The 21,216-nt window shown below is 37.5% G+C and overlaps 7 protein-coding genes across 7 annotated transcripts; 4 read left to right on the forward strand and 3 right to left on the reverse strand.

Annotated features, from left to right (window-relative positions):
- Positions 1–721: 721 nt before the first annotated feature.
- On the forward strand, positions 722–1,717 carry tsc13 (enoyl-[acyl-carrier-protein] reductase; the record flags this gene model as incomplete). The annotated part of the gene is made up of 3 exons (XM_056180242.1): positions 722–1,306; positions 1,369–1,543; positions 1,590–1,717. The coding sequence occupies 3 exons, from the start codon at positions 722–724 to the stop codon at positions 1,715–1,717; spliced, it is 888 nt and encodes a 295-aa protein (XP_056036526.1).
- Positions 1,718–2,275: 558 nt separating this feature from the next.
- Positions 2,276–3,691, forward strand: agn2 (glucan endo-1,3-alpha-glucosidase Agn2; the record flags this gene model as incomplete). Its single annotated transcript, XM_056180243.1, has 1 exon — positions 2,276–3,691. One exon carries the CDS (start codon positions 2,276–2,278, stop codon positions 3,689–3,691), a length of 1,416 nt encoding a protein of 471 aa, XP_056036665.1.
- Positions 3,692–4,403: 712 nt separating this feature from the next.
- erg9 (farnesyldiphosphate:farnesyldiphosphatefarnesyltransferase (squalene synthase) Erg9) lies at positions 4,404–5,801 on the forward strand (the record flags this gene model as incomplete). Its single annotated transcript, XM_056180244.1, has 1 exon — positions 4,404–5,801. One exon carries the CDS (start codon positions 4,404–4,406, stop codon positions 5,799–5,801), a length of 1,398 nt encoding a protein of 465 aa, XP_056036664.1.
- A 251-nt stretch (positions 5,802–6,052) lies between these two features.
- On the reverse strand, positions 6,053–7,814 carry pla1 (mRNA cleavage and polyadenylation specificity factor poly(A) polymerase Pla1; the record flags this gene model as incomplete). The annotated part of the gene is made up of 3 exons (XM_056180245.1): positions 6,053–6,085; positions 6,128–6,221; positions 6,265–7,814. 3 exons carry the CDS (start codon positions 7,812–7,814, stop codon positions 6,053–6,055), a joined length of 1,677 nt encoding a protein of 558 aa, XP_056036667.1.
- Positions 7,815–8,179: 365 nt separating this feature from the next.
- gta1 (mitochondrial glutamyl-tRNA amidotransferase alpha subunit Gta1) lies at positions 8,180–9,667 on the reverse strand (the record flags this gene model as incomplete). Its single annotated transcript, XM_056180246.1, has 3 exons — positions 8,180–8,522; positions 8,562–9,387; positions 9,445–9,667. 3 exons carry the CDS (start codon positions 9,665–9,667, stop codon positions 8,180–8,182), a joined length of 1,392 nt encoding a protein of 463 aa, XP_056036666.1.
- Positions 9,668–9,889: 222 nt separating this feature from the next.
- On the reverse strand, positions 9,890–13,702 carry cwf11 (U2-type spliceosomal complex ATPase Cwf11; the record flags this gene model as incomplete). The annotated part of the gene is made up of 1 exon (XM_056180247.1): positions 9,890–13,702. The coding sequence occupies one exon, from the start codon at positions 13,700–13,702 to the stop codon at positions 9,890–9,892; it is 3,813 nt and encodes a 1,270-aa protein (XP_056036669.1).
- Positions 13,703–14,169: 467 nt separating this feature from the next.
- On the forward strand, positions 14,170–21,186 carry tor2 (TORC1 serine/threonine protein kinase Tor2; the record flags this gene model as incomplete). Its single annotated transcript, XM_056180248.1, has 1 exon — positions 14,170–21,186. The coding sequence occupies one exon, from the start codon at positions 14,170–14,172 to the stop codon at positions 21,184–21,186; it is 7,017 nt and encodes a 2,338-aa protein (XP_056036668.1).
- Positions 21,187–21,216: the final 30 nt, after the last annotated feature.

A 21,216-nucleotide genomic window follows, 5' to 3' on the forward strand; every position in this document is an offset into this window, starting at 1 on the left:
AAAGTTTACACCAAAACTAAAGAAGTTTTAAGCATTGAAGTTTATAAGTTTTTGCTCATTAAGCTATGTATCTTATATTATTGACCTGGATGTTAGGCTTTTTTAGGGAATGGAAGAATAAATTATTACTTATGAGTCTAATTTCTTAATTGGTTTTTTTCGTCTCGCTTTGTTTTATGTGTGTGCTAGACAAGATTTTTTGATGATAGTGACTATTCTGTCTAGTAAATTTGATATTTTTCAGTAATGAACATTGTTTCGTCCATGCAATCAATTTACGCTTTGTGGATCAATGTCTGTTTATGAATATGTTATCATTCAGTCTGTGCTTGCAGTTGATGTGAAGAATCTCTCGATCTGTTTCGACACAGTTATAGTTGTCTTTGGTAGAATCTGCTGACTGTTTAAAGCATGCTGTCGACTTCGTTATTTTTTTTATGTTTTTATCCACCTATTATGTGGAACATATTTAATACAGAAATTTACTGTTTATGATAAAACGAGATTATATTATTCAGTCTTTGACTCCATTTACTTCTACCTTTGAACATATATGATGATCTTATTAGATTAATCCAAACCACTTTAAACAATACGAATGGAGTTGTAGCACTTTAGAGAGACATCGGGTATGTAGAACTGCCAGTAGGATGTGTCTCACGAAAGCATGAAGTGAAACCTAACAACAACACATACCTTAGTACAAAGAGTTTGCGAGGAAATGAGTATCAGTTTAGCTTCTAGAGGAAGGAAAATTAAATCTTTACCTAAAAATCTCGAGTTTCCTTTGGATGGTTCAATTGACCAACTGAAGGAAGAGATTTCTCAAAAAACTCGACTACCCATTGAACGGTTAAGACTGAGTACAGTCGACGGTACAGTGCTTATACCAGGGAAAACACTTAGAAAGTTTGGAATCGGCACTGGAACGACTATATGGGTAAAAGATCTAGGACCCCAAATAGGTTGGAGGACAGTCTATGTAATCGAGTACTTAGGTCCATTAATTATCCATTCTCTTTTTGTTTTGGGTTTGAAACATGTATATCGACAGGAATTTAACCTGTCATTGAATCAAAAGATTGCCTTTATTATGATCATCTTGCATTTCTTGAAGCGTGAATATGAAAGTATATACGTTCATCGCTTTTCTTCTGCAACTATGCCGTTCCGAAATATTTTCAAGAATTGCTTTCATTACCACGTCCTTTCTGGTTTACTTCTTGCCTTTTTTATTTATGGTCCATGGCATTCCCAGGACTACATTTGTCCTAAGCTACTTGCCTTTTATAGTTTTGGTTGGACCGTAAGTTTTATTTCTTATCCAGATGTCAAACAGACACATCCATTCTTTGCTAACGCTTCTAGGTTTCCTTGCTATCCAACTTGAAGATTCATTTGAAGCTTCGGGATTTACGTCCTGAGGGTTCTTCCAAGCGTGCCATACCTTATGGATTTGGCTTCAACTGGGTTTCCTGTCCCAATTATTTTTTTGAATCTCTTGAATGGTTGTTTTTTGCTTTAATTACCAGGTCTTGGGCTTGTAAGTGAATGAATATTTTCTGCTTTGAAATCTAACCCAACTTTAGCTTGGCTGTTCTTGGCTGTTGGAAGTGCACAAATGTGGGTATGGGCTCAAAAGAAGCATCAGCGTTATGTCAAAGAATTCCCCAATTATCCCAAATCTCGTAAAGTCCTTATCCCTTATTTCATGTGAGGTACAAGACGCCTTTTCCATTTGGTTTCGTTTGATCTTTGCCTCATATACTTATGCTTGTTTTCCTTACATAGTTTTCATTCACGTGATGTTGAAACGTTAGAGTTTTTACCTTATTTACCCATACGGCTTGCTTCAGTCTTCCCTATATAGTCTCGCGCTACCATTGCCTATGCCCAGCCTTACAAGTGCTTCTTATTTTCGACAATGATATAATTTTACTATGTGAAAACAACTACATGTCTTAAACTCTCACTTTACCCCAAGTTTTTCCCCAAGGCAGGAGTATTAAATTAAAACAAGCATACGTAAATAAACACCAATAAACCTTATCTCGTATTGGAGATATGCATTTAAAAATAATTTAATGATGGATTTGGAAAATTGAATAGCTCCTTTTTATGCAGATCTGTTTGTTTACTATTTCGGAGTTTGTTTACATTGAAATTACTATAAATTCTAGGATAACCCAGTACTATCTCTGTGCCCATACCTCTTACTACCAAGTCATTCCTTTATTGTTTTATTCCATCAAGAAGCAAGTAACTTTTAATATCCATGGGAACCGATATTTGTTTTGCGAAAAAAATACCTCAAAAATTTAAATCCTTCAAGTTCAAAAACCTTTTCAAGCATACGCCATTCTCCCCTTCTCATAAACAGTCTCAAGATGTAGCAGTGGAAACGGCTGATCTTCCTGAAAAGGCTGTTGTAGCCCACTTCATGATGGGTTTGACAAGCACTTATCAACAGGCTGACTTTGAGTGGGATATTAACAATGCTATTGGTTATGGGTTAGACGGATTTGCTTTGAACTTTGGCAACGATAGTTGGATGATGGAGAAGCTTCAGCTAGTGTATAAAGCTGCTGATGCAGTAAACAAAAATTTCAAGCTATATTTGAATTTGGACATGGCAGCAATGGGCAGTGTTCCCGCTAGTGTTGTGACAAATTATGTCAAAACGTTTGCCCAGAGTAAACACCAAGCTACCATTGATGGTAAAGTATTGGTTGGAACATTTTCTGGAGAAACAGTTACTTTCGGAGAGGCCAATGCTAACAATGGTTGGCAAACCGAAGTCAAAGACGCATTAGCATCCGCTAAAATTGATATCTTCTTCTTGCCTTGTTGGTCCCTTGACGCTAGCGACATTTATGAAAATAATACTGTTGCTGATGCATTTTTCAAATGGAACAGTTGGCCTTACTACAGTGGAACTCCTCTGTCTGATTCCGAAGATCAAACCTTCTTGCAGCATGCCAAGTCCACAAAAAAGAAGTATATGGGCGGTGTAAGTCCATGTATGTTCACCCACTTTGCCTCGAAAAATTTTGTATTTTTCTCGGAGGGCTTGTGGTATAGTAGATGGATGCAAATGATTCAACTTCAACCCGACTATCTTCAGGTTATTACTTGGAATGACTATGGTGAAAGCCATTACATTGGTCCTACAAACAATAATGCAGCATTCCCTGTAGATGGTACCAATGCTCACGATTGGGTTGATGCTTTCACCCATGTTCCATTGGCCGCAACTTTGCCTTACTTTATTCAAATGTACAAGCAAGGAACAACTGGTCTTCCATCTAACTTTCAAGGCCCTTCAACACTTTTCTATACTTATCGCATTCATTCTAAGAATGCTAAAGCTAATGGGGATTCAATTGGCCAACCTGACAACAGTCAGAATTCTAAAGATGAAATTGATGTGATTGCCTTTTCAAGCTCTAGCTTCACTTTGAAGGTGTCTGTAAATGGTACCGTTTTGGGTAGCGCTAACATGAAAGCTGGTGTGACAGCAAATAGTTTCAGCTTTGTACAAAACAATGCAACTGTTTCTGGTCTTCCTCTCTTCCAAATCTTCAAGGGAGCTAGCGAAGTATCACAAGGTACCGGCCCGCTTAGTATTTTAGCAGATGACAGCGTTCCTCAATACAACTTCAATCTTAGTTGCGGTGCAGTTTATTGGTGATAATTGTAGATTACTAATGTTATTAAGATGAAATAACCCGGGATTTAATGGGTGAAAAAAATACTTACTTTTGATGGCTTTTTGCAATAAAGGAATGCACTTTGGTTTTTTACTAAGTAAAAGGCCAAGCCTTACCGATTACGGTTTTTCTTAATTAAATTAATTATTCTAATTTGTTTTTCTAAAAAGTTATTGTGAGGATCGGCGATAGTTTTGGTGGTCAGTATTCGTAACTTCCTTTGTGTATGTGATGTTTTCATTTATTGGGTATTATTAACTGCTGTTAAAGGTTTATAATGTTTGGTTTCAATGGCTGGGTGAATTTTGAGTGTTTTGTTTTCTGTATTAACTGTTATGTTTAAAATGTTTTGAATGGGGAAGTTTGTAGAGTTGGGAGCAGAGAAGATATAGAGGCAGCTAGGAGGTTTAAATGATTACATTCTTTTAATTATGCAGAATTAATCCTTTACAATTTATTTTAACTGAATGAAGCGACAAAATTCATTTAAAATTACAGTATCAAGTAATTCGTTAACGATAATCTTATATGCTGAGTGATATTATATTAACAAATTAATGAACGTTGCTATGATAAACATACGCGGGGATTACAAAGCGAAGGTAGACGACCTACTTTGGGTAAAAACTCTTTATTTCCACCACAACCAAGTAGAAAACTAACTGGGTTAAGTGAAAACATAATAGAAAAAACATGCTATCTGAATTATCAAATCGTGTTGAAGAGTTTCGATGCATATGTCAATATAAGTTATGGCACGATGTACCAACTTTCGCTGAAGACGAAGAGCTTCCTCATGACATTCGCCAATGCTATATCTTTTTGGACAAGACATCTCGATCCTTTTCAGCAGTCATCAAGACACTTCCAGATCAACTGAGAGAAGCTATAATGCTGTTTTATCTGATCCTTCGAGCATTGGATACAGTGGAGGATGATATGACCTTGCCTTTAGACAAGAAAATTCCTATATTAAGGTCATTCCATGAGAAAATTGAACAAAAAGGGTGGAATTTTCAGGAGTCTGGTCCCAATGAAAAAGATAGGGAAGTCTTAGTAAAGTTTGATATCGTTATTTCTGAATTCCTAAAGCTTGATGAAGGCTATCGAAACGTTATTCGTAAAAGCACCAGAGAAATGGGTGAGGGAATGGCTCATTATGTGACTTTGTCTGGAAAGAACGATGGATTTTCTGTTAGTACGGTACATGACTATGATCAATACTGTCATTATGTAGCTGGATTGGTGGGTATTGGATTGTCACGGTTGTTTGCCGAGTCTCAATTGGAAGATCCAGAATTTGCTCATGCTGTAACCATCTCCAACTCTCTTGGTTTGTTCTTACAGAAGACAAATATTATCCGTGATTATCGTGAAGACTTTGATGATAACAGACACTTTTGGCCCAAAGAAATCTGGTCAAAGTATGTCACGAACTTTGGCGAATTTTGCCAACCGGAAAACTCAGAAAAAGCACTTACTTGTCTTTCTGAAATGACTGCTAATGCTTTAACTCATGCTACGGATGCTCTCACCTACATTGCTTCTTTACAGGACCAGAAAATTTTTAATTTTGTTGCTATCCCTCAGGTTATGGCCATTGCAACCCTATCAGTTGTTTTTAGAAACCCTACAGTGTTCCAAACTAACGTTAAGATCCGCAAAGGTCAAGCAGTTCAGATTGTACTTCATTCCGTTAACATAAAAAATGTTTGTGATTTGTTCTTGCGCTACACTCGCCAGATTCATTACAAGAATACGCCTAAGGATCCCAACTTTTTGAAAATTTCTATTCAGTGCGGAAATATTGAACAAGCCTGCGAAACAATCTTCCCTCGTCGTTACCGCGAACTTTACGACAAGGTATTTTCTGAGAAGCTTTTCCAAGAAAAGAAGGGAAACGTAAAGGATGAATCCGCGAAAGTTGCTATTTCCGAAGAAGTTCGTCAACAGCACAAAAAAGATATGACTGATCTCGGTATTAGTGTCGGTATCGTTTTATTGATTGTATTCAGTTGTGTGGGTATTCTCTTTTACGTTCTTGGCTTAAGCTTTTCAATTTCAGATTTGAAGAATTTAAAATTGATGTAATAATATAGAAAAGCTCACGTTAATATGGTTAATTTGAAATTAATTTCAGCATAATTTAATCTCATTACTTTTGAAGTATTGGTTGTATATTGAAAGCCTTATTTTCATTTCATCTTCATTTCCTATTACGAAATTAAGCAGTTTAGCATAATAAAAAGAAAAAGCTAAAAAGACTAAGAAATATTATTTTAACAATCAGTAGCCACACTTAAGGTGTACATATACCTGTTTTTCCTTTTCTGTTTATACATTTATGCTGTAGAAATCTTTTGACGTTTCATGGTCTGTACATGGTTAGTTGGCCTTCTTTAACAAAAAAAACTTACTTCGTTATTATTGCCAGCGTCATTCAAAGATCTCTTTTTAGAGGACTTGGGTTTTTCTTCTCCTGGTTCAAACACTTCATCAGGCAAATTAACACTATACCGTTAGTAAATTTGAAAGCATATAGCATATTACATACTTTCTAGTATTCTTAATAAAAACGTTCACTTGAGTTTCATCATATCTTTCCCATTTTTTACACAATTCATAAAACTCTTGAGCAGGCCAGGATATATCAAGCTTTTTGATGGGTTGTCCCTTTTTCTTCTCTAGTTCTAAGCCAATGTAAAAAGTAGTGGTATAAACAGGATAAATGTTTTTTTCATCCTTTTCATCCTCATTTTCGGTTTGTCCATTGGCGTCAGCAGCTAGTCTCTCAAGATCAGCGGACTGTGAGGCAACGTCTAAAGAGATTCCACTCGCTAGCTGATGTGCTTCTTCTTCTGATTTACAGTTATGAATTTTATCAAATCCTTTATTAAAGGGATGAGCCAAAGCTATAGCTTCCACCAACTCCAACCTAGTAACGAGGTGACGAAGCTTTGATTCCACCAAACCCGACCATTTCAATTGTCCTTCTGCAGTTTTTGATGCTGCAGTAATCATTAAATAATGCTTATAACGATGGAAAAAATCATGCTTTTGGAATAATGCCGACCAACCTACGGATCCAACCATAATCTGGTCGGCAATTTCTCCAGCACGAACCATTTCACTGAGGATGATAGCTTGAGTAGAAGGTGTAATATTATGGGTTGCGCACATCGAAGGGTAAGCAGGTGTAATAATAGGCATCCGATGGGCTTTATCAGATGGGTATAGTTTAGGATTCCAAATACGTACTTGGAGAGGGCCATCTTCAATTGGTTTTAATAAAATTGGTTGAGGCCAATTCCATTGATGTAGGATACGGAAAAACTTTGCAACAATAACAGAAGACACAGCATTCGGGTATAGCTGACAAATTCTAGCAACCATCATTGCCCATGCGACACCACCAGGGAATCCAATCACATTTGCATAAATGGCACGGCGCTGAGCCCAAAACTTAACAGCTCGTAACGCATGTTTGAAAACAGCGCGATTAGGCACGAGTTGTAAAATTTGGTCAGTAACACGCGTACCGTTTAAACTCAGGATACAGCGTTCTTCAACTCCTTTTAATAAATTATTATCCGATAACTCTAAACTCCTAGGTACTTTGGGTACCGAAAGTCGTGCAAAAATTAAGTCAATGCTAATATCAAAGTACTTGAATTTAATAATTGGGACATATGCATCCGGAACAGAAGCTAATTCAGTAATCTCTTCCCGTTCACGTAACATAGGCTCCAAATCTTGGAAAAAGTTTTCTCGTGAAACATGCTTGGGCACAACGAGCAAGGTATCTATATCTGAACCAGGGCCATAAACACCTAAGCGATAACTACCGTAAGTAAAGATCTTACCACCTGCTTCGTTAGCCATCTTCTCATTCATATGCTTTGCCAAAGACACTTTCTTCACAAATTCAGTAGCAATGCGCTGCAAGTCATCTAGCACTTTGATACGTCTTTCTGATTCAGCAGACGACTCGAAAAGGTTCTGATGTTTCAATTCATCGATTAACGCGGTATTTAGAGCGTTTTCCTGCTCAGTCGATGGAGCAGTACTAATGGGAGGAGTAATTCCCCATTGCTTCACACTCATTCCTCCAGTTTACTAAAAGTTTCCAAGAGTAACGCTACTTCTTAATTAGAAAACTGATAAAGTACAATCCGCCAGTACTTATATGGAAGTAAGTAGTATACTAGCAATATGCCGAGAGACTTAATCAGAGCTAATAAATTAACGAAATTTGCTTCACGTCGTTAGTAAACAATATTGTATTTAGGATTTTATTTTCATTATAGTTTTAAATTGAGACATAAATAAATAATCATTCATTATCTTAAAGACTAAGATACTGGTTTGATGAGGTTCGTCAAAATCCCAGAAAACTCACAAGTATATTGAAAATCGTATATTGAATGCAAATAATTTCCCTATTTTTTGACTATTATTTTCAAAATCACTTAACAAAAAGCGTTGGAAAGAGATAATAAAGAATCATCATCGCCATATTGAGCAATAATCTGTATTCCCATTGGTAAGCCATTATGTACTTGTCCAAAAGGAATGCTTATGGAAGGCAATCCTGCTAAGTTTGCTGGTACCAACATACTGTCCGACAAAAAGTCAGAAGATGTCTTGGTTCCAATTGGCATACTGGGTTTTAAAAAGGAAGGTGTAACAATAAAATCAATGTCTCCGGAAGGATCAAGACCGTGTAAAGAGGGAATCCGAAAACTACCATTGAATTCCTTCTGGACAGCTCTTCTTAATAATTGAGCTTTTCTGTGGAACCCCAATTTTTTGCTACATAAGTTAGTCCAGTGATGATATTAAATAACTTACCCGGAGGAGAGAGAATAAGCACCAAGCAGTAATCGCTTTTTCACCTCTTCTCCAAAATATGCAGATCTAGAACTTAATGATGGCCCTAGATCTTGACCATTTGACCCGAAGATGGCATTATTATAGCGCGCTAAATTGGAGGCACCTTCAGCATAAGCCAAAGAAGTATATATACCCACTCCATACAGAGAGTATGGAAGATAAATTTCTTTTATCTCATAACCTTCAGATTTAAGCAAAGAGATGAATTCATTCCATTTTGACAATACTTCCTTGTCTGTTTCAGCGACGTTCCAATTTGTTGGAACACCTATGACACTAGGCTTCTCAGTTTTTTTATGCTTTTTGCAATGTGCATTAATCTTTGTGCGCATCTCTGTACTTAAACAGGTTGCATCTTTTGGATCCGCGTGATTCAATAAACCGAACACGGTTGTTATGCCCTCAACATCCTTTGCCATAATTCCCATTGTATCCATGCTGTTGGCAAAAGGCACAGCACCATAACGAGAAATTCTTCCAAACGAAGGCTTAAAACCAACACAGCCGATATAAGCAGCAGGTAGCCTCACAGATCCTCCCGTATCCGTACCAATTGATGCATAACAAATGTCCGCCGCAACTGATGCTGAGCATCCACCAGAACTTCCACCCACTTGGTATAACTTGTCTTTATCTTCACTCAATGGGAATACTGTTTGTCCATATAACGCATTATTCGTAGTCGTACCCATTGCAAACTCATCCATGTTCGTTTTCCCAACAATTAAACCTCCATTTTCTTTTAGGGTTTTGACTAGAGTAGCTTCGAAGGGTGAAACATAGTCTAAAAAAATGTAAGTATCTTTGGTATTCAACCAATTGAGAAATTTGGTTTGCATACCACTTAAATATCTAGAACCGCAACTTGTGGGCCAGTAATCTGTACATAGATTATCTTTCACTGTCAATATTCTGCCACTCAATGGAAGCTCTGTAGTGTTCTTATTAGCCAGTTCCCTTATTGCATGTTTAACTGAATCAGCAGTATGGAAAGAAGTCAAAGAATTGACTTTAACATCTTTCAAAGCCGCCGATACACACTTTGTTACTAAATTTTGAGCCATGTACTTTAAAACTCAAGAGTACCATATGGATGACCCCTCTAAATGTCACTGGCTTCAATGGGAATCTGGACTGTGTGTGTTTAGTAGACGGTGTTCGTAAGGCTTCGGCATTTAGTCATTTTAACAAAATGAATTATTTATCTTATATTCAATTAGTATTTGGACCAAATTATAAGGAATAATTTATATTCAGCTGAACTTAGCTAGGAAACATTATTTATTCTATGAATTCATTATCTGAAGCTTTTTCTTGGTCATTTCGACCACATAATTTGAGAGATGAATCAAATTCTCAATTTCAAATTGCTCAACATGGTCTCCGATTTTATGTGAGTTTGGGTATATCTTTCCTGTAGTCAACAATAATTTTCCTGGAGTAGCCAATGCTTTGTCACGAAGAGGGCCCAGATGAACAGCCTTTTCAAACAATTCTTTAGAAGAAAGAACATATAGTCCATATTGAGCGTGAGATATTGCTTTTGTGAAGGCTCCTAAGGACCATTGCTCTGGATCATTCACAGACGAAACTGTTGTAAAAATCATATATTTTACATGCTTTTCCAGATCTTTTGCGGTCTCAACAAATAACGGCAAGCCAAAAAAGGAATTGTTGGAACAGCGTACATTCAGAATTTCGCGTAGTAAAGCTACCTGACTACCATAGAGAGTGCAAATTCCAATTTCATCAGCGGGATAACCAAGCATCCTCATATACTGGTATATGGCTATCGCATATTCAGCTTCACCAAGATTTTGCTTGCTTCCTTTTACTAATTCGGTTTCTTTCGCTCCTTTGAATGGACCTACATCAATAAACTGATATTCGTTTACAAATCCCGAATTTCCATGCAAGCAAGTACTCGTATCAGTCGTATCAACATATTGAAATTGAAGGTTATACTGCCAGTCAATAAGTTCGCCGATTGACTTGCGTGTATTGTACTTTGTTTTCAATTGATGACAAAAAACCCCAAATTGTCGAAGTTTTTCTGAGAAAGAGAATGTTGGAGTACTCGAAATTTCAAAATTACGGTACAAATTTGCTCTATCATCTCCAAAACAAATTATCCTTTTTGTACCAGAGTTGCTTTCGTTTAAGGTAAGCAATTTAGATACAGTATATTCTGAGATACTTTCAGAATCCAAAACAATTAAATTTTCGAACGAGAATCCTTTTTCGGATAATATAGGAAGACGCTTCAGTACTTCTTCCCACGTAGTTCCGACAATATTAGCTTGTTGACAGAGAGCGTAAATTTCACAATCTGTTGAACGCTTGAAAAACGTGTAAGGCTGTATGTAACGTATTGTCGTAAACAAATGGAAAATTTCATGATACAATGATATTACTTTGTCCAAAATTCGAGAAGCATCATCCGGAACTTCATTTGAGCGGCCTTGAAAAAACGTTTTGAAAGGGAAGGCGTCCCAAATATTTCGAAAGTTAGAAGAAGAAGCCAAGTTAGAAAATTTATTCCACGCTGGATTCACAAAAGCGCCATAAAAATATAAAGCAGTTTCTGGGTTACTACCATATGCGCCTATCACATTCATTGATGAAGCAAGGCGATCGACTTCTGCCAGGAGATAAGGGAGTTTTGAAATTAAATACCTAATGGTTCCGTATGAAGTATAGTCATCTCTATCGCTTTGTCGACCCAAACATAATATACGCCCTTCATCAAAGCAACTAGCCTCTTCCATTAAATGGAACAGTCTATTTAAAGAATCATTCGCTTTGCAAACCACTAGAGTTCTTTTATTCTGAAAGTTTTTGTTGAGAGTCTCTAATATTTTGCAGACCAATGTATGCTTTCCGGCCTGAGAAGGTCCATTGACAAGCGTTAAGCCTGGCTGCAAAGAATTAAGTACTGCAGAACACTGTTCATCATTAAAATATACTTTCTTTTGTGTTGATATGTGAGGATGCTCATCATTTTCCGTCTCTATTAAGGTTTTGTCTCGTTGATAACGTATAAACATTGGATCCACGAAATTATTTAAATTGGTATTTGCATTTGAAAAAAGTTTATTCAATTGCTCATTAGAAGAAATTATATCCTTTATGCTGACATCGTTGCTTCCAACGTTGGGAAAAGTGACAAGATTTGGAGCACCAAAGCCAAGAAAACAATCTAAAAGCCATTTTGGAAAATTTCCAGTCTTTTTTAACAGTAATCGATCTGCTAATATTTCATTCCAAGTATCCTTAACTGAAGATGATATAGTAACCATGTAATTGAAGTCCATTGCCTCCGGAAATACTCCTTCTTTTTCAACCATATCTGAGTAAAAAAGAGGATCTATATAAATGTCCATACTTTTAGAATTATTTTCCTTAATTCCATTTCCTTCTGCGTCAACTTGACTCGTAAAAGGTTGACCAAATGCAAGATTTACACAACTCTCAAGGCCCTGGGATGACATTTGCTGTTTCTGACCAGCAATTGAAAGCAAGCAAACAAATGTGTTTTTGTCAATTAGGTCAACATATTTCTTTTTTTCGGTATCCAAATCCACCTTGCAATGAATATACTGAGGGTATATTTCACCAACAAGTGGAGGTGCAGTTTTTTGAATCCGACATCTTTTGACTGGAATTAAAGCGTTAGAGCTTTTCTGGACACCATCTCCTTTATATAGACCGTGGTTACATGCATAAGAGATTTCTGTGGTAACTTTATTGTGTAAATCACCGTACAATGCATGCAAGTTTCGTTGAAAAAAGGAAGATACGGAAAGATTCTGAAAAGTATACCCCTGGAAGTCATTAAAAGGAACTCTCAACTCCTGACTTTCAGTCGCCTTTCGTTCCGCAAAATTCAAATCATCGAGAGATATATGAATTATTTCATTTGATGAATTCAAGAATGAGTTCTGTTGATGTTTTTCGAAAGCTGAGATAAACAACTCTTTTAGAAATGGATGAAATAATTTTATAGGATAAGTTTGAGTAAAATTAGTTCTCAAATGACATTTTTGACATAAACCCTTTAAATCATCAAATGTAAGACAATTGGTAATTTTCTCCAGATTTTCACGTTTCTGGAACCAGCTATGAGGAAAGAACAAAAGATTTTGTAAGCGATCTTGATAAAACCTAAACAGAGTAGTCTGTAAAGAATGGTATAGTAGTTCATCCCTTTGTACGATCTCTTTTTCCGAAAGATCAATACCCTTTGCATTGTCATATGGGTACTTAAGAGAGTACCTAAGAGAATCCGTCAAAGACTGAAAAAGAGCTGAAGTATGGTAAAATAATGATGTACGAGAAAACACGTCAAAGCAACTATCTTCTATAATTACGTGACTGAAGCGTCGAGTAGGAAACGTTGAGAGAAATGCCAAACAAAGGCCGAGCACTGTCAACAATGGTCTCAAATTTGTTTCGTCAGTACTACCTTGCAGCAATAAATCAGATTTTAAGAGTATGTGATGAAGCCAACCAGAATATGCAGCATGATTTGGATTTTGCTGTGATATTTCTGGTAATTTTTGCTTATAAGACAAATAAGCTTTTCGAAATGCTTTAACCTTGGTTAAAACATGTTCCAATTTCTCATGTGACTCCAAACAATCGAGGATTGAAATATTCGTTAAAGGATAAATCAGCTTCTTCACGTGTGATACATGCAAGGATTGAACACACAAGGTAATAAATCTAACTAAACAGAAACTATTGTGAAGATTCTCTTTATAAGACAAACGAATTACCTGACCAAAGAGAGCTTTAAACTTGGAGGGATCCAAACCTTCTAGAATTGAGGGATTGGAACTTGTCTTATGAATTATCAACAAACATATTAGTTGCACTTGCACAAGGGGCATATCATTAGCAACCGTCGGCCATAGACAAGTTTCAAAAAACAAGGAATCGTCCAAAAATTTAAGCAAATCGATTGAATTTTTTTGGTTCAAAAGCTCACTATAAACATTTTCCAGCATGCCTACATCATAATGTTTTTTATGGTCCTTTCCCCAGGATGAATTAATGAATCCCTCAACGCGTTTTCGAACATGCTTAGGCATAACCATTTTCTATAAAGATTGGTTTGATTTGCTTCACCAGAAATGAGCTTTTATGACTTCGCCTTTTCTAATATCAGCTACCACTTGCAGCCTATAGGTAAATCGGATCTTTATAAACAACCAAAATACTGGTTTCTCTCTATCAACAAATGCGCTATGACCGTTGTACGGAGCCTTTATTTTGTAAGTCACTTCTACACCTTTTGCTAGTGAACAACCATGAGTTGGAAGTAAGGAAGATTCATGACCAGCTTACACAACCTCGCTTATAAAACTTTATTTTTAGAAATAAGGTAAGCGAAATTGCAACGCTTAACTAGTATTGCTAGGATACTGGTAACTAATAATGCTAATATGGAAATGTACTATAGCTACAGTAACATTTTACAGCTTCCTTAACCAACTCACCTTTTCTAAGAAACAGGAACTGCATTTCTAGTTAATATAATGAAGCTTTTTTGAGTTCACATATAATGCTAGAATTTCCTGGATTGAAAAGCAGATCCGAAGAAACTCGCAATAAAGCGGCCAACGAACTGTTTGATTACGTTGTAGCTTGCTCTCGTGAGTTGTCAGGAGAAGCGTTAATTCAATTTAACAATGAAGTTAATAAATATGTATATAAACTAGTTCACAGTAATGATTCAGTGGATCGACTGGCTGGCGTCACTGCCATTAATAGACTTATTGACATCGAAGCAGAGGATACTACTCGAATCACACGCTTTGCCAATTATTTAAGAATAATTCTCCCCGGCAATGATCAAAAGGCTACTGACTTAGCTGCTAAGGCTTTGGGACGTCTTGCCGTACCCGGTGGTGCCCTAACATCCGAATTTGTAAACTTTGAAGTGAAACGAGCTTTGGAATGGCTTCAAGGAGAACGGAATGAAAATAGAAGATACGCAGCCGTCCTCATATTAAAGGAATTGGCAAAAAATACGTCTACCCTTATTTATGCCCATATCGACTCGATATTCGAATTTCTTTGGCACGGTCTACGTGATCCAAAAGTTTTAATTCGTACTGCTTCCTCAGATGCTCTCAGTGAATTACTGGAAATTGTTCGCCAAAGGGATTCATTGATACGCTTGCAATGGTACACTCGAATTCTGGTCGAAGCACAGAATGGTGTAGTACAGGGATCCAATGAATTTATACACGGTAGTCTTCTTGTTTATCGTCAGTTGTTTTTAAAAGCTGGTATGTTTATGCATGAAAGATATCGAGAAGTCTCCAATACCATTCTGCAGTTTAAAGACCATCGGGATGCTTTAATTCGAAAAACTGTTACAGAGCTAATTGCTACCATTTCTACCTATAATCCGGAAGATTTTGTCTCTAATTATTTACACATATGCATGCTTCATTTATTAAACTTGCTAAAGAAAGAACGTGCACGAATGCTCACTTTCTCAACACTGGGCAAAGTTGCGGTTGCTATAACTAATAGTATCGTTCCATATTTGGATCCTATATGTGCCGCAATAAAGGAAAGCCTAACAACACATATCAGAAGTAAAAGTACCTCTGATGCTGCAATTTTTCAGTGTATTAGTTACCTTTCCATTGCTTTAGGCCAAGCGTTTTCAAGTTATGCATACGATTTGTTTGATTTGATTTTTGCAAGTGGTCTTTCAGAAGCTTCATATGACGCTCTTTCTCATTTAGCCCACAACATCCCTCCTCTACTCCCAGTCATCCAAGAACGTCTTTTGGATATGCTCAGTATTATTCTAAGCGGAAGACCTTTCATTCCTCCTGGCTGCCCCCATCAGCACGTCGTACGTGTATTACAGAGTGCCAAGGAAAGTGGATTGAAAGTTAGTCCCTTTACAAATGACGTTTATGTCTTGGCACTTCAAACTTTAGGTGACTTCAACTTTTCTGGGTATATTTTGAATGAGTTTGTCAAAGATTATGTAGTGACTTATCTCGAAAATGATGATGCTTCCATACGAAAAGCAGCCGCAATAACATGCAGCGAATTATTTGCCCATGATCCAATCCTTTCTCAAACTAGTGATCATGCAATTCAAGTGGTTGCTGAGGTTTTGGAGAAACTAATAACTGTTGGAATATGTGACACTAATTCTGACATTAGGCTGACTGTTCTTCTTTCTCTTGATTCTCGCTTTGATAGACACTTGGCTCAAGTTGACAAAATCCGGTTACTTTTTATCGCTATAAATGATGAAGTTTTTTCAATCAGGGAAGCATCCTTAAAGATTCTCGGAAGATTAAATGCCTATAATCCAGCTTATGTCATGCCATATCTTCGAAAATTAATGCTAAAAACACTGACTGTTTTAGATTATTCTAAGGTTATAAGAACAAAAGAGGAAAATGCGCGACTCATCTGTCTATTAATATCAGCTGCGCCCAAACTTATTGAATCACATGTTGGTCCAATTTTACAAATATTGGTACCAAAAGCTAAGGATTCTAGTCCGGCTGTGGCTGCCAATATCGTTAATTCTTTTGGAGAAATTTGTCAAATAAGCGGTGAGGCTATACTTACTTTTAAAAAGGATTTGATGCCTTTAATCATTGATGCTCTTCAAGATCAAAGCTCCCCAGTAAAGAGAGCAGCATCTTTGAGAACTCTTGGTAATTTATCAGTTAGTATTGGCTATGTCATAGATCCTTACCTTGAGTATCCTTCTTTACTGGATATTTTGGTTGGTATAATAAAAACCGAACAGGATATTTCAATTCGCCGGGAGACAATAAAACTTATTGGTACTTTGGGAGCACTTGACCCTAACAGACATCAAGTTTTAGAAAAAGGAACAGAAAAACTTGTACCTGAGCAAAAAAATATCCCGTCCGATATTTCCTTGTTAATGTCTGGCATTGGACCCTCATCCGAAGAATACTATCCGACGGTGGTTATAACTGCGTTGATGAGTATTTTAAAAGATCCATCTTTAAGTATTCATCACACAGCAGTCATTCAGGCTGTGATGTATATTTTCAAAACTATGGGTTTACGCTGTGCTCCCTTTCTCTCTCAGATTATTCCGGAATTTATCGCTGTTATGAGAACCTCACCATCCAATATCCTTGAATTTTATTTCCAACAATTGAGTATATTGGTTTTAATTGTTCGTCAACATATAAGAACATTCCTACCAGATTTATTTAAGTTGATAACTGATTTTTGGAACCCAAATTCGAATTTACAATTTACTATATTATCACTGGTAGAGTCGTTGGCACGTGCTATGCAAGGCGAATTCAAACCTTACCTCCCTCCTCTTTTAGCTATGATGCTTCAAGTATTTGATTCGGATGTATCAGCAGATTCTGCTAGCATGAAGAAGGTTTTGCATGCATTTATAGTTTTCGGTGATACACTTGGTGATTACTTTCATACGCTATTGGGATCTCTCATGCGATTGTATGAGCGACAAGATGTGTCGTTGGATGTTCGTGAGAATGTTATGATAACGATCGGGCGTCTATCAACTGTTATAAATATATCCGATTATGCCTCAAGGATTATTCATCCTATAATGCGTACTTTATCTTCCGGTACTCCTTCCTTAGTTCGTGTCAGTTTGAATACTTTATGTGCCCTTATCTATCAACTGGATGTAGACTTTGCTATTTTTATCCCTATGATTAACAAATCTCTCGCTTCACGCGGGATCACACATGAGACCTACGATTTATTAGTTTCAAAATTTTTTCATGAGGAGCCATTACCGAAAGAGCTAAACCCCTATGAAAAATACGACAAGCCCAAACTAGATGTGGTTGCTTCTGCTGCTGATATTACATCCAAAAAGCTACCCGTGAATCAAGAAATCCTACGAAACGCTTGGGAGGCCTCCCAACGTTCAACAAAAGATGATTGGCAAGAATGGATGAGGCGACTTGCCGTAGCTCTTTTAAGAGAGTCACCTTCTCATGCATTACGGGCGTGTGCTGCTTTGGCAGCTGCATACCAACCATTGGCTCGTGAACTATTTAATGCTAGTTTTGTGTCATGTTGGTCAGAACTTTACGATCATTTTCAGGAAGAACTTGTTCGATCTATTGAAATTGCTTTAACTTCACCTCATATATCACCCGAGATCATTCAAATTTTGCTCAACTTGGCTGAATTTATGGAGCACGACGATAAACCATTACCAATTGACATTCGCACATTAGGTGCATACGCAGCTAAGTGTCATGCTTTTGCCAAAGCATTGCATTATAAGGAGCTGGAATTTATAGAAGAAGAATTGGTCACCAAGCCGTCTATTGACACTATTGAAGCCCTTATTTCTATTAACAATCAGCTTCAACAACCAGATGCTGCTATAGGAATTTTGAAGCATGCCCAACAAAATGATAGAATGAACCTGAAAGAAACATGGTATGAGAAGCTTCAACGATGGGAAGACGCGTTAGCTGCATACGAAAAACGAGAAGCTTCTGGTACAGGTAACTTTGAGATAACTATGGGTAAACTACGTTGTTTACATGCTTTGGGTGAATGGGATAGATTATCTCAGCTGGCTCAAGAAAATTGGATTCATGGTGGTTATGAGATGAGAAGATATATCGCACCTCTTTCTGTAGCAGCAGCATGGGGATTGGGTCAATGGGAGCAAATGGACGAGTACATTTCCGTAATGAAGTCAGAGTCTCCTGATAAGGCTTTTTTCAGTGCTATAGTTGCTTTGCACCGGCTTCAATTTGAGGAAGCTTCCGCACATATAACGAGAGCTCGTGATTTGTTAGACACAGAACTTACTGCTCTTGTTGCGGAAAGTTACAATCGAGCTTACAGTGTTGCTGTACGTGTTCAAATGCTTTCTGAGTTGGAAGAAATTATCAGCTATAAAAAGGCAGAAAACAAACCAGACGTGCGTGAGGTTATAAAGAAAACCTGGGTTCGCCGTTTGAAAGGATGCCAACGGAATGTAGATGTGTGGCAGCGAATGCTGCGCATAAGGTCTTTAGTCATTTCTCCCAACGAGAACATGGAAATGTGGATTAAATACTCTAATTTGTGTCGTAAATCGGGACGAATCGGTTTAGCTAAAAAGTCTTTAGACTTACTGCTGGAAGATGAAAATCATCTTGAAGGCAACATCCTTCCTAAAAACGCACACCCATCAATCATATACGCGAAGCTCAAGTTTTCGTGGACCGTCGACGATAAAAAACGCGCACTTGTTAATATGCAAGAGTTTACTGCGCAATTAATATCTGATATAAACATAGATCCTGCGCTATTCGCTCAGTCGGCTATGACCGGTTCTCAAAAGTCACAGGAAGAAATTCATTACTATTTTCATTTGTTGGCACGCTGTTACCACAAGCAAGGACAATGGCAGCAAGAGATTGAACCCAAATGGTCAGAAGGTCTATTCACTCGAGTTTTGCAGTCCTACATGTATGCTACACAATTTGACTCCAAATGGTATAAAGCTTGGCATTCTTGGGCTTTAGCAAATTTCGATGCAATCAAGCACTTAGAACAGTCTGAGGATAATATACCGTTGGGTGCTTACGAACAGTATATAATTCCTGCCATTAAGGGCTTTTTCAAGTCAATTGCTTTGAGCAAAGGTAACATTCAAGATACACTAAGACTGTTGAGCCTTTGGTTTAAGTATGGTAAAAATGCCAATGTTATCAACACTTTGAATCTTGGCATAGCAACTGTGAACATCGATATTTGGCTTGAAGTTATACCTCAACTCATTGCTAGAATCCATGCTCCTTCATTAAACGTCAGGAAGTCTGTGCATCAACTGCTATCAGACGTTGGTCGTGCACATCCTCAAGCACTTGTTTATCCTTTAACCGTTGCTGCGAAATCGCAAAGTTCAACCAGACAGAATGCAGCCCTTGCAATTATGGACTCAGTCAGAACGCATAGTGCTCGATTAGTTGAGCAAGCTAGATTAGTAAGTCACGAGCTAATAAGAGCTGCTATATTATGGCATGAGCAATGGCACGAGGGACTTGAAGAAGCTTCTCGATTATATTTTGGTGACCATAATATAGAAGGTATGTTTGCTGTATTACGACCCCTTCATGAAATGTTAGAACGCGGACCTGAAACTTTGAGAGAAATTTCTTTCCAGCAAGCTTTCGGACGTGATTTGATTGAGGCAAGAGATTGTTGCATTCGTTTTGAACAAACTGGCGATATATCTGATTTGAACCAAGCATGGGACTTATATTACCAAGTATTTAAAAAGATTCGTAAACAACTTCCTCAACTAACGACTCTTGATTTGCAATATGTCTCTCCTAAACTTTTGTACGCACACGATCTCGACCTTGCAGTGCCCGGTACATATGTGAGTGGGAAGCCTGTAATAAGAATTGTTAAATTCTATCCCACTTTTAATGTTATCACTTCAAAGCAACGGCCTAGACGTTTGAGTATTAGAGGAAGTGATGGTAAAGATTATCAATATGTCCTAAAGGGACATGAGGACATCCGACAAGATGAAAGAGTGATGCAGCTTTTTGGACTTTGCAACAACCTATTATCCGCAGACCCGGAAACATTTAAACGATTATTATCTATTCAGCGTTATCCAGTTATTCCTTTGTCCCCTGACTCAGGACTGTTAGGATGGGTCTTAGACAGTGATACATTACACGTACTGATTCGCGATTATCGAGAAAGCAGGAAAATTCTTTTGAATATTGAGCACCGTCTTATAATCCAAATGGCTCCTGATTATGACCGGCTCTCTTTGCTTCAAAAAGTGGAGGTGTTTGAGTATGCTTTAATGAGTACTACAGGTCAAGATTTGTACCGTGTTCTATGGCTGAAAAGTCGCAGTTCAGAAGCATGGCTTAATAGGAGGACAAATTACTCTAGAAGTCTTGCTGTCATGTCCATGGTTGGTTATATATTGGGTTTAGGCGACCGCCATCCTTCTAACTTAATGTTGGATCGCTATACAGGAAATATTATTCATATCGACTTTGGAGATTGCTTTGAGGTTGCTATGCACCGTGAAAAATTTCCTGAGAAAATTCCATTCCGTCTTACGCGTATGCTGGTTAATGCAATGGAAGTTAGTGGCATAGAGGGAACTTTCCGTATTACTTGCGAGCATGTTATGCGAGTGCTCCGTGACAACAAAGAATCAGTAATGGCCGTTTTGGAAGCCTTTGTTCATGATCCTTTAATTAATTGGAGACTTGCCCCAGCTTATTCCCCTGCCGTAGACGAAAAGTCACTAACCGACACGCATAATGTTATTTTGGGTGATAATCCTGAAGGTTTACACCGGAAACGTTTGGATGAAGAGGGAATAACACTAGAGGAGCGTCAAAAGCCTGAGGTACTTAATCAACGTGCTGTTACAGTTTTGAATAGGATTAATAATAAGCTTACGGGTCGAGATTTTAAACCTCAGCAATGCTTGGATGTTCCAGATCAGGTGGAAAAGCTAATCCAGCAAGCTACCTCAATTGAAAATCTATGCTTATGCTACATAGGTTGGTGCAGCTTCTGGTGATTTTTTTGTTTTGTTTTTATTTTCAATACT

The sequence above is a fragment of the Schizosaccharomyces osmophilus genome, chromosome 1, assembly GCF_027921745.1.
Source record: "Schizosaccharomyces osmophilus chromosome 1, complete sequence".
Classification (NCBI taxonomy): Eukaryota; Fungi; Ascomycota; class Schizosaccharomycetes; order Schizosaccharomycetales; family Schizosaccharomycetaceae; genus Schizosaccharomyces; species Schizosaccharomyces osmophilus.